General features: G+C 38.9%; 2 protein-coding genes across 3 annotated transcripts; one reads left to right on the top strand and one right to left on the bottom strand.

Annotated features, from left to right (window-relative positions):
- The first annotated feature begins 1,088 nt into the window (after positions 1–1,088).
- Positions 1,089–6,083, top strand: LOC310952992 (coiled-coil domain-containing protein 149-like). Its single transcript, XM_083921883.1, has 11 exons — positions 1,089–1,235; positions 1,371–1,409; positions 2,317–2,424; positions 2,619–2,735; positions 3,094–3,266; positions 3,519–3,591; positions 3,761–3,845; positions 4,009–4,156; positions 4,259–4,335; positions 5,241–5,306; positions 5,404–6,083. The coding sequence occupies exons 1-11, from the start codon at positions 1,176–1,178 to the stop codon at positions 5,937–5,939; spliced, it is 1,482 nt and encodes a 493-aa protein (XP_083778009.1). The 5' UTR covers positions 1,089–1,175; the 3' UTR covers positions 5,940–6,083.
- A 3,967-nt stretch (positions 6,084–10,050) lies between these two features.
- On the bottom strand, positions 10,051–12,199 carry LOC310954656 (extracellular superoxide dismutase [Cu-Zn]-like). 2 transcript variants are annotated; one of them, XM_083924254.1, is made up of 3 exons: positions 12,076–12,176; positions 11,571–11,621; positions 10,051–10,883 (listed from the first exon to the last, which is right to left on the bottom strand). In XM_083924254.1, the coding sequence occupies exons 2-3, from the start codon at positions 11,600–11,602 to the stop codon at positions 10,259–10,261; spliced, it is 657 nt and encodes a 218-aa protein (XP_083780380.1). In that variant the 5' UTR covers positions 11,603–11,621; positions 12,076–12,176; the 3' UTR covers positions 10,051–10,258. The 2 variants fall into 2 exon arrangements, with proteins under 2 accessions (XP_083780380.1, XP_083780379.1); XM_083924253.1 differs by lacking the exon at positions 11,571–11,621 and having other exon boundaries at positions 12,076–12,199.
- Positions 12,200–14,319: the final 2,120 nt, after the last annotated feature.

Raw genomic sequence — 14,319 nt, 5'->3', positions numbered from 1 at the left:
TAAGTATTATAGATTTACACTAAGGCTCAGAGTATTGCACATTGTGATTGAAATTATCGTTATTTATAATTGTTGTTTCGGTTTGTGTGGTCTACCGGGATCAGTGCTGATTATACAGTCTGACAGCTGCAGGGGGGAAAGACCTAGAGGTAAAAATAAATAATGATAATTTAAAAAAAAAAGGGGGGGGGAGTAACATACACTAGGGGACACGAGCAATGAAAATTCAATTGAATTTTAGATATTAAGGTGGGAGCACAGATTTATAGTTTTGATAGCTTTCTTCTTATTAGCAGAGGACATTGACTTGAAATACACTTCCAGTTCTTTCATGCAAACACAAAAAATGGTTTTACTTTGGCAAAGTTATAATTGTGGATGTAAAACTTTGCACAGTTTGAAATGTGATTAATTAAAAAATATTCTATTTTAGCCGGAGCGTAACTCTTGACAAAGCCAGAAGGGACATTTTGCAAGAGGAGCTCAAAATCCCAGCAAATATTCTCTAAAGTGAATCTACAAAGATCTTGCCACAGTTTACGGGTATATTCACATTTCCCAAACAGATGAATAACAGTCTCAGTAAGGGAGTCTCAAAGGGCACTTCAGATCTAGATCCACATATTTGAATTTGATAAAGAAGGATTTAACTGGGTAACATCGATGAATCATGTTAAATTACACTTCTTTCACCTTATTAACCACAAAAAAATTTTGAGGAAGAGACTGGATTTTTTCCCAGCATAAGTTATTCACACCACTATTCCAGTAAAATATTACAGGAGAAACAGAGATAATATTACATTGGAAAAGAGCATGGATTTTTACGATTGTTCTTACTACCAGATGGGCTGAACCATACTTTACCATCTGTTACATCAGTAAAGGGAGCATCAAGAACAGAAACAGGCATTGAATTTAATACCTTACAGACGTAACAATATAATTAAACTGCATCCTTATCTTCCTAAATAAACAGCTAAAATGTAGTTTCTGCCTACATAGCCAGTATTATTCAATACTCATATAATGATTAAACTTTTCTCTTGTACAACATTTGTTCTTACGCGCAGTTCCTCATTTGTAAGCGGAAGCTGGAGAGTAAGAAAGAAGCTCTTCTGATCCTGTCCAAAGAGCTGGACACCTGTCAGCAGGAGAGGGACCAGTTCAAACTGATGGCCAACCAGCTCCGTGAGCGACACCAGGGACTCAAGAAGAAGTACAGAGAACTCATTGTAAGCTGAACCGTCGTAAACAGGCATCATGAGCGTTATAATAGGCAAAAAAATGGAGAATACAAATGTAATTGTCAACAGTTAAATGTGGAAGTTGCATCTAATGATAATTCTCTTATACTTTAAAACTAACAGGATGGAGATCCGTCTCTTCCTCCTGAGAAAAGAAATCAAGTAAGTGATTTTATAGAAAAGGATCCTTACAGTTGGGCGGATGTGTCTCAGTGGATCATTCTCCATTCAAAAGATCAACGGTTCGATCCCCAGCTCCCCTGGTCCACATGACGAAGTGTCCTTGGGCAAGACACTGAACCCGGCATTGCTCCCCGTGCTGCGCATGGGTGTGTGAATGGTTAGATCAGATTAGATGGTATGTAGATGTCCACTGTCATCAGTGTGAATGTCTGTGTGAATGAGTGAATGTGACAAGTAGTGTGAGAGCACCTTGAGTAATCAGAAGACTAGAAAGGCGCTAAATAAGTCCAAGTCCATTACAGTTGCATTTTGTTCATTTACACAAAAGCAATTGTGTAGAAGTAGGTGGACTTTAACGGGAGACACTACGGGTGAATAGTGTGAATATAATAGTTCACTCACTAAGTAAGCGCTACCTTGTATATTTTCCTAGAATGGAAATCTGAACACTGGAAAAGGCTACAGCTTCAAAATTCTTGTTGACATATTAAAGTTAAGGGTGGAGAGTGAGTGAATTTTGACAATAATGAATGATATAGATAGAAAAAAATGATTTTCATCATATTTTGGGAATAAAATGTTTTATAAATCAGGCTATTAATGATAGCCAGGTGAGTCCCAGGAGCAACCAGGCTTTGTGGACACTTAAGTAATAAAAACCAACATTGCTGCTCATAGCAACTCTATAGTTTTATTTGTGCAAGAAGGACAAATGCACCACCAAATGCTCTTCACCACTTCTGCTTCCTTTATTATTTTAGGTTAAAAGGGGGGGGGGGGGGGGGTATATTTACATGAAAACTTTGTTTTGTCCAGCATTAGATATTAAGTTTGGATAATATATTCATGTAACACTTAAATCAAACCTATGTGATGTCATCTTCAGGTGAATTTAGCCCAGCTACTGCGAGACTCCAGAGAAAAAAGCAGTCACCTCTCTGAGGAGGTGAAGGAGCTGAAACAGCGACTGGTGGAAGCTCAAGGTGATAACAAGGTATCACGACATACTGGGCACTTTGCTGAGAATTGCAATAACATCAAATTAGGTTATAATCATGCTTATTTCTCTTCATGTGTGTCTTTTAATTTGTGAATATATCTCCAATATTTGCCAGTTATGGATCGATTTTAAAACGTATTCGTTCGACAAGTGAAATGAAGCAGAACTGGGTGTGTCTGTCCCAACAGCTTCTACGAATGACCATCACTAAACAGAGGCTGGGAGACGAGGAGGTTGGCACTCGACACTTTCCTGCTCATGAACGAGAGGATCTGGTCAAACAGTTAGAAAGAGCCAGGGAGCAGGTGGGGACTGTTACTTCCTGTCTTTTGTTTTTAAATAATAATATAATATAATAATAATTCAGGATATCTAAGTGATTTTCTTTTTAATGGCTCCTTCAGATCAGCAAATTGTCACATTTGAGATGCTGGAACCCTTAAATGTTTGGCATCTGTGTGCAAAAATTAACCATCTTCAAAATAGTTGCCGATTAAATCTTTCAGCTGTACTTGTATATACTATTAGGTACTTTAGTGTATAACAAAGCATCATATCTTCCTCAAATAGTCAAAAATATAAAGAAATATGAGGGGATGGAATATTCTGCCTGTAAGATATCAGATGAAATCACAGTTTTCCCTGTGTTTTGCGTCGCCATAGAACGAAATTCTGGAGCACAGCGTGAAGTCGCTCACGGACGAGCTTCAGGACGTAAGAGCAGAGCGTGACGTGTTTCAGCAGAAGGCTCATCGGCTCAACGTGGAGATGAACCACATCGTGGGCAACGATGAGATCCGCATTTTAGACATAGACGCACTCTGCATGGAGAACAGGTTTGTTACTCTTTTCTGAAAGATATTTTATTGGTGCCTCAGAGACTCTCCCTAAGTCTAACATGCTGTTGAAACACTCTTACTACTTGAGATTATATATTTATGCATAATAATCTGTAAAATAAAAAGGGATCCTTAATGATATATTTGCTGAGTCTGAGTGAAGTCTTCTTCCCGTGTAAACAGATTGATGATTGAACTGATGAGGTTTAAAGTTTTAATGGCGGGCTTCTGGTCAAAATAATCTTTCAGGTATTTGCATGAACGGTTCTGTCAACTTCAAGAAGAGATCAACTTGCTCAAAACAAACTTGGTGAAGTACAAGGTAGCATTTTTATTTCTTCAATATTTTACTCCTGCAGTTCAATTTTAAATGTTTTTGATCGTTTTCTTAATTCTATGAAAACAACAAAAGCGAACTTATTAGAAAGTTGTTTTTTTTCCTCAGAAACATTTACCTCTCATTCTCAATAATGCTATTCACTGTTTTTTAGAGTGCCCTGGATTGTAGGAAAACCTCCAAAGTCTATGGGAAACCCAACAGCAGTGCGCTGACAGGGGTGCTCTCTGCAAAACAAGGTCAGAACGGTTTAGAAAAACTCCATCCATCAGTACGTACAGTGTCAAAAAATGCCATATCCACATTTTCAGTGTTGAAGAAAAAGATAGTTTTTATAAACCCGTCATTTGCAGACAGCATATGGCGTCTGTCCTTAAACTGTGAATCATGATGTATGTGCAGTGAAGGAACTGTTACTGTCTGAAGAAAACGGCTGCAGTCTGCCGGTGACTCCTCAGTCCATCTCTGACCTCAAGTCACTCGCCTCCGCTCTGCTGGAAACCATCCACGAGAAGAACATGGTGATTCAGCATCAACGGCAAATCAACAAGTACTCCATCTCATACTTTGCCCTCTCTCTCTGTATACATTGTTCATATCAGTCACAGACAGAACATGTGATTTTCATTGTTTTTATGTCTTTTGTCGTTAGGATTCTTGGAAACCGAGTAGCAGAGCTGGAGAAGAAACTAAAAACATTAGAAATGTCTGGATTTTGGAGCCTGCCAGGTGAACACGGGCATCTTAATAAATAAAGACTATTGTATTTTCATTGAAGCTTGAATTATACTTATTTACAATAATTTACATGCCTTATCCTCTTTTCTGTCCTTTTGCTTCTTGCTACCTGGAGGCCTGACTTATAATGTGTCTCTGGGAATATATGGAAGTATGTTCTTCTCACTTCTTCACTTTTTAACCTTTAAACTTCACCTTTGTATATAACTTCTCATTAGGGCAGGACAGTTTGACCAAAATCTTCTCTTAAGACATTTGGTGAAAAAAGGACTTGTACTTGTAACGCCTTTCTAGTCTTCCAACTCCCTAAGGTTCTTTGACTTGCCACATTAATTTCTTTCTTGCTGTCACAAACACCTTCTCACACTGATAATGAGCATTTTAACATGCAGACTGAAGGAGCCAGGGATCGAACCGCTGATCTTCCCGCTCTATCTCCTGAGCCACTACTCATGAAGTATTTCGATAACGATCTACATAGCAATATAGTTTTCTTTCTTGTAATTCAATAAATAAGTAGTTTACTGTATATGAAATAACCACCAAATAATTCGTTATGCGAACGAAACGAAACGTGCAAAGATTAGAACGTAAAGCGTCAATTTTTCGACATTGCAATAGAAACGATATAGAAAAAGTTACATGATGGACATTTGTGTATCGTTTTGATGCTATTGTCATATCGCCCAGCACTACTTGTTATATGATGATAATATAGGCTATATATATCTGCCCAAATGACATCAGCACATTTCTGTCCAATCCAACAGTTTGAAGTAGTGACATCGAGACAGTGGTGGAAGAAGTAGTGTGATCTTTAAGTAAAAATGTCAAATACAAAGTTACAAGTAACACTTTTATAAAGGCTTACTTTGGATATTGTTTTGTCATTGTAGGAGGAAAAGACACCATCATCCTGAATACTGAGCAGACTGACTCAACAGAGTCTCCCGGACAGGAAGGTGAATATTCAACGTGACTTATACTTCTGTCAGTGTACGCCATCTATTGCTCTGTGTGTTGGTGAGATTATATTTAGTAAGTCTTCTATTCTTACAGGCGATGAAAAAATAGCCATCAGTCAGCAGAGCTCCACAGAAGTCCCAGTCGAAGAGAGCGGACCACCGGCTGTGTCAGGTGGTCAAGAGAAGCTTCTTGAGGAGACACTCCAGCCAAACCTCTCGTACCAGTCTGCTGAGGAAGAGCCAATCAGCCCTCAGACAGAAACACCGGACAGCGAAGAGTGTCACAACAACGCCCAATCACAGGTCATGGCGGATTTCACAAGTCATCGGTCAAAAGAAGAGCGGCGCGTTAAGTGTTCTTCTCCCACGCAACATCCGTCAGACCCCTGCCACTCACAGCTAACTTTGGAGAACCCTGTCCCCACGGGAGGTAGAGAAGACGAGGCCGATGAATGCACTGAAGGGCTTGAAACTGTTGAAACGGAGTGTATTCTAACTGTGGAAAACATCAATAGCACAATATCCTCTGCTGCCACTGCAAGTTGTTTTGTGGAGCAGGAGGATTCCCAGTCAAACCAGGAGACAGAGCTTTCAGACGGGACAGAGGTTTGTTTTAGTCAGGAAATGTAAAGCTCCATGAGCTGCTCACATATTGCAGAGTATCGAGATAAATTATCAGAAAGATACGGATGAATGATTCATCTGTAATACCATGATACTTTTTTCCTTCTTATGAATAATGAAGGGCTACACAGTGGTGTAGTGGTTAGCACTGTCGCCTCACAGCAAGAAGGTTATAGGTTCGCATCCCGGCCTGGGCCTTTCTGTGCGGAGTTTGCATGTTCTCCCTGTGTCTGCGTGGGTTTCCTCCGGGTTTTCCGATTTCCTCCCATAATCCAAAGACATGCATGTGTTAGGTTAATTGATGACTCTAAAATTGCCCGTAGGTGTGAATGGTTGTCTGTCTCTGTACGTCTCTATGTGCCCTGTGATGGACTGGCGTCCTGTCCAGGGTGTACCCCGCCTCACGCCCGATGTCAGCTGGGATCGGCTCCAGCACCCCCGCGACCCCGACCCCGGGATAAGCGGTTGAAGATGAATGAATGAATGAATAATGAACTCTACAGAATGGTGTGACAGATGGTGTGTTGATAGGCGATGCCTGCATTACTGCAAATCCAAGAAATATCTAAACCAATTATTGGGACACTACACGAGGGCTTTCCTCATTAATATAGCCCTGTCAAAGTAGTTTGAATGACTCATTACAAAGCTTTAAAAAAAGTAATTCTTTGTTAATTGTCAGTTACTGATTATCTAATTTGAGCTTTCACCTAATCCATTTTGAGCGTCTCAAAGCACATAGCACTCATATGTGATTGTACAAAAGTAAAACAGCTTCTACTCTTCTGAGATTGTTTTCCCACAAAATGTTGGAACACATTTTGGAGATTTTGCTCCCATTCAGCCAGAAGAGCATTAGTGAGGTTGGCCAGTAAAGCCTGTGTCGCAGTCCAGTTAATCCAAAAGGTGTTGAAAGGGTTTGAGGTCAGAACTCTGAGCAGGTCAGTCAAGTTCTTCTTCAACATTGACATGTTAAAACAGGTTATTCCCAAACTGTTGTCACAAAGTTTGAAGCTTTACATAGTGTGTGTATTGGAGGTGGACAAACTGATTTATATGGTGACAAAAGTAGCGAAAACAAAAAAAAGTGGTGGAATATGGCTGATATGGCTTCCACGCTACAGACAGTGGCTGACCGCTCTCTTCATCCTCTAGTAACAAAGAGAGTGCAGAGGAAGAGGGATTGCTGAGTTGAATGTGTCAGCCCTGTCAAAACGTAGACATTTCCATTGAAACAGTGTTGCGTTGATCAGCCTGTTGTGTGCGCAGGCGCATTGACTTTTATTACAGCAGGGTTTAAACATATCGCTGCTGAATGAGTAGCAGTTCCGACACACCAAACCGAACCAGAGAAAACATACCTCAAAGCCCGTTGCACACCGTTTCCAGGAAGCATGTGGTTCAACGCGGAAACCATATTTAAACGGTGCGCACCATTTTTCAGATTAAACGTGTTGTGTGTATTGATGAATTCAGCTGTCCATGGTGCTCAAGTGGAAGACACGATTGGAATTGCGAGTCCCAACTTTTTGTCAGTTTCGCCCGCTGGCTACAGATGTGTGATTATTTAGATTTTTCTGCATTTGAGACTTTCAGATTCAGTCTTTTGCATAAGATTTCTGCTGTTGACTCGAGAGACACCGATTCAGGTTTCACATAGAAATTAACTCACAACTAAGAGGGACAAAGGGCAATTTGCAGTTCACCATGAACAGAAAGAAGCAGTCATGAGTAGAAATGAATTATTCTTTACCTCTCTACCTCTGTCCACACTTCTTTTTTCTCTGTTTTATTTCAAATATGTACAGCAACATAAAAAGACACTGAAGATATGAGTATATCGATACACAACTTTGATTCCACATAAACACAAATTGGTTTACTTATATACTTATATAGTGGCCCCTACCCCTTCTCAACTATTGATACATTAACTCATACATTTTATCTCACATTCATACATATACATACATATGTAACATGCATTCACAGATATCTACATACATGTAGCCACTAAACTAGACCCTTAACACAGTCCTACCTGATAATGCTGCTTCTTTGCTTGAGTTCCAAAATCAGTTCGAAATCATTCCACGGTTTTCACCCCACAGTTTGAAATACGCAAACTCTTCATCGTTGTACGAACACAGAGTTTCTTTAAATTAAACTTTCCTCTCAAATTATAACTACCCTCCTCTCAAATTCTCAAATGATATGATTTCTGGCTCTACATATTATTTGTGTGGTGTTTTTTTTCCCCATCAGATCCATAAACGTCAAGGCATTTGACTTTAAAAAAGGAGAGTTGGTGAGAAATATCCTACATTATAAACTATTCTTATGGCTCTTTTTATGTAATATGCATAATGGCTGTAGGGTGCTTTTTTTTGTGTAACCTCAAACCTCCACACAGTACCGTCATATATGGCAATAAGAGTGAACAGTGTACTGTTCTCGCTCAACATTAAAGAAACCATGTTATTGATCACTGTCAACAGATAAGATAAAGCAGAAGCTTCATCTGGAATTTTTTTAAAACATAATACAAACATCTCCAAACAGTTTCATTGATTTTTACCCTCTTAAATTTTACAGTGTGAGATATCTTTTTGACACCCTTACACAAGTTTTTATTTTATCAGTAAGACACAATATCATAAATGTATAATGTTGCATGACAATATAGGCCTACTGTTTATTCATTTGCGATCACCGCATTCTTATTGAACCCATGCTCTTATTTAATTCTGTGTCTTCAAAGCAAATGTTTGATGATTTATGAGAATTCGTCAGCTGATGTTGAGCAAACATCTTAGTCATGAATATATTTACAGAATGTATTAACTTCTGTAACCTAGTGAAGCCGCAACATGTAGAGTACCAGCACTGATCTGTCTTTGTGTTTAGTGGAAAAAAATACACCAGATAGAAATGACATAGAGCCATATGTGTTAAATGTGTGCAAACATGTACAAAATGAATTTATTTCTGCAAAATAAATGATTTTCAACTACTTGTTTGTTGTAACTGGGAAAACCTGATTTAAGTGAGTAGAGGACAAATCATCCAAAGATCAAGTGTTGTGCCAATTTGTCCAGTAGATGTTGAAAAAGTTGTACTGTAGTTTATTGTGTGAGTGATCAGGAAGGGTGGCTCTGTGATTGGCTGCAAACAGGACACTGTGGTGGAGAAGAGGACACTGAAAAAACTGTTCTCCATCATGGATAACCCTCTCCACCCTCTCCAACTCACACTGGTCAGACAGCGGAGCACCTTCTCCAGAAGGCTGCTTCCGCTTCGCTGTCGTAGCAACAGATACAGGAAATCTTTCCTGCCACAATCCACACTGTATATAATAACTCTCTCACCTCTGCCTGACAGAGTACTCTGCTCTTTCTAAAAAAAAAATTGTATATATCATTATTGTTATTACTGTTATAGTATATTTTGCACAATTTGTTGTATATATAATTATAGTTCATTGTTTATAGCCCACTGTGCACTGTATATATACACTGTGTATATATTGGATTATATTTATGTTATGTACAGTGTTTATTTGCTGACCCACTACTGCTGTTACAAAATAATTCCCCAGTCTGGGATCATTAAAGTAATTCTATAGATGGATGGATGATTTTATCTAAGTAAATTAATATTTAAATTTAACAGATCGGAATAGCATAAAACAGAATTAAATCATTTTGAGTAATTAATACATTCAAAATCTGGTATTTAATTTCTTACATAATTAACAATATTTAATCTAGCATAATAAACATAAAACTATCTGTTAAATTTCAGACAATACATTCCATATGAACGAAAGGCATTACAAAGGTTAAACTTCCATATTAATCTCTCATAAGTGATCAACTGCTTGTTGGAGAGAAAGAGAGTCATAGGCCTGAAAGGCAGAGTTATGTAACCTGGGGAGTGGTCTAGTCATAAGTGACAGCGTTTGCACTGATGCAAGTGAGGTGGAGACATTAAAATATTTCAAAGAAAAAATAAAAACTTTGATATTTGAGATCTGATTTATTCTTATACTTTTTGTATTTTGAGAAAACTTGGTTGCAGTTGTGACAGACAAATTCTTAAGGCAAATTTCGACTATTCATTTCCACTTTATTTCATTATCAGACAAGGAATATAACGGATACAATGAATTCAATTTTATTTTTATTTTAGTGTCAAATTATAACAAGTTATATAAGGATAGTTCTTATAGAGGATAGCAGGTCTAGACCACACTCCATAATGAATGAATGAATACAAAGGCAAATTCTGTACGTTGACCTGCAGAGTTTGCCCTTAATCTACTTTTAAATATCATTTCTCCTCAGCCGCCTATCATACATGCCCCAGAGGTTGGGGGTGGAAATCCCAATAATGCAGCAGCCAAGCCTCTGGCCTGCGTTTCCATGCAGCAGGCTCCCAGCGTCTCCACCACGCCCTAGGTCGTCCATCTTTTCATGGACCACCACTGCTCTTCCAATCACAGACAGCCCTCTGAACAGCGTTGCCTCAGATTCTATCATCGTGTTGATTTTTCCGCCCTGGGGTTCAAAGTTACCAAAGTCTCCAGGGTGGCTGGCGTGATGGACGCCATATGGATTGTAGTGGCCCCCGGTGGAGTCACACCCCTGGCTCAGGTCTCCATACTGATGGATGTGCACTGCTCTGGGCTTTGGATCTCCCTCTGTGGGGAAGCCATTGATCCGAAGAAGGACTTTGAGTTTTCCCTCAGCATAATCCTGCTTAAACAGCACCTGACCGTAGACTTTGGGCAGACCATCAGGTAGTGAGCTGCTGGGTCTCATTTTGCAGGCTGCATACAGAGTACCATTGTACTGCGATACCTCTGGTGGTGCCAAAGAGTCGCTGTCAGCTGAGACATACTGCTGACAGCCTGCCAGCAGAGCCAACAGTGCCGCTCCCAGTATGCTCCTGAAAGACATTAAAATTATTAAGAATGGTGCCATATATTTATAAACTTGTATGTTTTGCATTAAAAGTGCACGAAGGCTTTACACATTATAAAAAATACTTTATAATGGAAGAGTACTGCACTCAAAAAGTGTTGTCCTCAGTGTAGTCACTCAGACACAGAAACATGGGAAAAGGCAGGTTGAAAATACAGAAGTTTCCGTACAGCAGAAGTCAGAAAAAAAGCATTGTTGAAAAAGTACTCAGCCCTTTTACTTACTTAAGTAAAGTAGTAATACCACAATGACAAAATACACTGTCACGAATAAAAGTCCTGCATTCAAACTTTTACTTTAGTGAAAGTACAAAAGTATCAGCATCAAAATGTATTTAAAATACAAAAAGTAAAAGTACTCATTATGCCTGAATTGCCAGTTTCAGACTATTTGATTAAATTATGGACATAATGTAAATATGACTTAGTGTTGTAGATGACAAATGTGTGGCTAATTGCATTTACTTTATAGACTTCTGTGTAGCTTAATCTTAAACAATGTATGTTAGTTTATTTGTTGAACATATTTTGTATTAACCGAAGTTACCAAGTAAAGGAAGTGGAGTAAAAAGTACAACATTTCCTCTGAAATGTAGTGGATTAAAAAATACAAAGTAGATTCAAATGGAATTACTCAAGTAAAGTAAACGTACCTCCCAATTCTACTCACAGTACTTGAGTACATACTTCATTTTGTCCTACCACTGGAAAAAAAAAGTTAAAAAAAGACGTTTTTGGGAGTATTATAACTAAGTCATGCACATGTAATAAGTATTTCACAGTTGCATGGTTTAATCTAACAAAAGTGTGAAAGTAGCACAAATATTATGCACATTTTCCTCAAAAAAAGGCAAACGCAGTCCTACTCTAAGACTGTTACCGTTACTTAATTGCCAAGCTGTTGTTACAAAAGGTTGCTCTGGTGCGTTACAGACTCCTGTCCATATTTAACATAAATGCACACGATATAAGAATGACTGTAGAATAGAGGCCTATAAACTCTGACAACAAAAGAAGAACGAAGCTAAATGAAGCGTCCGCTGCTCCTCTCACTAGACAAACTCATTGTCGCAGTATATTTTCCTCTGCGGATGAAGTTACGAGCCAAACACGGAGAGAGTAACTGCACATACCGCTGCATGAGCAAAGTCTACTCACCCGTGTAGATGCATGGTCCCCCTGCTCTGCTCAGCACGGACTAAAACTTTACAGACTTTGTTGTTGATCGTCTGTCGAGTCAAAATACGGAGTTTCATAAAGTCTTGTATAACCTCGTCAGTAGGCGTTGTTTGCATTGGGTGGAGCAGATCTTCTGTTGTTTTTTTCAGAGTTTAAAAGGCACGTGCAGGCTGGCGTTTCCTTTCCATTGTTTTCTTCAGGCGTGCAGCTGAGCATCATGTTTCCCTTCAGTCCCGTTACTGAAGCTTAAACCTATGCAGTGATCTGTTCATTTCACAGGACGCCAGTTTATCGCAGGGCACATAGAGACGAACATAGACAGACAACCATTCACACCTGCGGGCAATTTTTTAGAGTCATCAATGAACCTAACACGTGCATGTCTTTGGATTGTGGGAGGAAACCGGAGAACCCGGAGAAAACCCACGCAGACACGGGGAGAACATGCAAACTCCACACAGAAAGGCCCAGGCCGGGATGCGAACCTGGAACCTCCTTGCTGTGAGGCGACAGTGCTAACCAGATATGATATGGAATTTGATATGATCAACTTCATTGGTGGATAAAGCCATATACAGTCAAATGAAATTAAATAAAAAGTTATACACCCTTATCTGGAATTGCACAAGATGAAGGCACACGTGGTGTAGCATTGCACATGCAGTATGAATTATATGCACCTATAACTGTCATACACACATGGAGTGTAGCTCGCTGCATGATACAAAATATATGTATATAAATGAGTCAATAAATAAATAAATATAATTGAATTAAGAAAACGCAGTGCTGCACAAGTACACTACTAACACTAAGGGTCAGTTTAAAACATAACATCTAGCAGTGCATTAATAAAGGTTAATAAAAATAAAGGTTACTGTAATGTGTTTATTGTTTTGTCATTGTAAGATGTTTGCTGGTATATTTTTAAGAAATTACTGTTTTGAATGATGTTATTGTGCCAGTGAATATTGTGCTATAATGATGCATAATCCTATACAAACTTTCTGACGAACATTGTTGGGTGGTTTTGTGGAATGATCTTCATGACAGATTCAACAAAGTATGAATTTAATGCAATTTAAAATGATCTACACAAGAGATACTTTTGAAAAGTACAGCAATGAGGATGGAGAATGTCAATCTCACAGATGGCGCTTGTTCTTTTTGTTCTTGTTTTTCTTAAAAGCTTGATTGGAATGTGTTGTGTTGTATCATTTAAAACTGTCCGTCTATTTTGTTTTATTGGTTTCATATTTGATATGGTGAAGAATGGGAGTAGGGACAAGCCCAGGTTTCTACCTATCCCTGAATGGGTCTGCTGTGTATTAAAGGTTGAATATGAAGAATGAGCAGAACACCGCCAAGTGTCTGAAGATCGTAGTTGCAACAACAAAAAATAAGTAAAAACACTCAGGTTGCCAGGTTTGTCAGACCCGGTCCAGTAGCCTACAGGAGGCCAGAGTCTGTTTGAACCTGTTTGAACCCATCCCCTCCGGCAAATCGCACCATAAAAACGAAAAGTATTACAGAGGAGTTTGACAGTCTGACAGTTCCCATCAGCCGTTACAGCTAAGTGAATAGGAAAGTTATCTTACCGATGTAGCCACTTCCATGTGCGTTTTAATGCTGTTGAGCTCCTTTATTTCAGTCCATCGAGTGAATGCTTGGCCTATATTGACTCTAGTTTTTGCCCGTCTCCGGTCACTCAGCTGCTGGGACAAATAAGCAGCTGCAGGATTGGAAAACTCCATTTCACCCAGTGCCAGACTACAGTAGCTGCACCAAACAACAGACAACCCACAATGCCAGAAGCTATTGGCTGATACAATGTAAACAGTACGTGACAGAAAGTCATTGTCAAACCCGTCAAATTTTTTTTATAAAATATTAATTCAGACTAAATATATATATTTTATGGAAAAGCAATATTTTCATTCTTTACCCCTCAATACGCCCCGTGGGTGTATTATTTTTAAAAATATATAGCTTTTAATGAAGATTCTACATATTCAACCTTTAAGATGAAGTTGGCTTTAGAACTGTATTTCTTTTTAGTATATATAGATTTTTTTCCTGTTTTAAGTCGTTCGTTCAAATAAAGATAAAGTCTGGAGCTCTGAGGTTTTATCAGTGCCAGTTCACACTCCAGGCCAGCAGGGGGCGGTAAAGTCATCCGTACAGCCGCTGTGAAACGCATTTGAAAAAAAAGAAGAAGAAAAA

This window comes from Echiichthys vipera (assembly GCF_963691815.1).
Source record: "Echiichthys vipera genome assembly, chromosome: 2".
In the NCBI taxonomy this organism is placed as follows: domain Eukaryota; kingdom Metazoa; phylum Chordata; class Actinopteri; order Perciformes; family Trachinidae; genus Echiichthys; species Echiichthys vipera.
This window is presented reverse-complemented; position numbering and strand designations above follow the sequence as displayed.

Bases quoted from the DNA above. Each gene is read 5' to 3' on its own strand.
- LOC310952992 (XM_083921883.1), top strand. From the start codon at position 1,176: ATGGCCAACCAGCTCCGTGAGCGACACCAGGGACTCAAGAAGAAGTAC. The intron at 3,267-3,518 runs GTTTGTTACTCT...ATAATCTTTCAG, and splicing joins GCACTCTGCATGGAGAACAG to GTATTTGCATGAACGGTTCT. The intron at 4,336-5,240 runs GTGAACACGGGC...TTGTCATTGTAG, and splicing joins TGGATTTTGGAGCCTGCCAG to GAGGAAAAGACACCATCATC.
- LOC310954656 (XM_083924253.1), bottom strand. From the start codon at position 12,173: ATGAAACTCCGTATTTTGACTCGACAGACGATCAACAACAAAGTCTGT. The intron at 10,884-12,075 runs GTGAGTAGACTT...AATGTCTTTCAG, and splicing joins GGGACCATGCATCTACACGG to GAGCATACTGGGAGCGGCAC.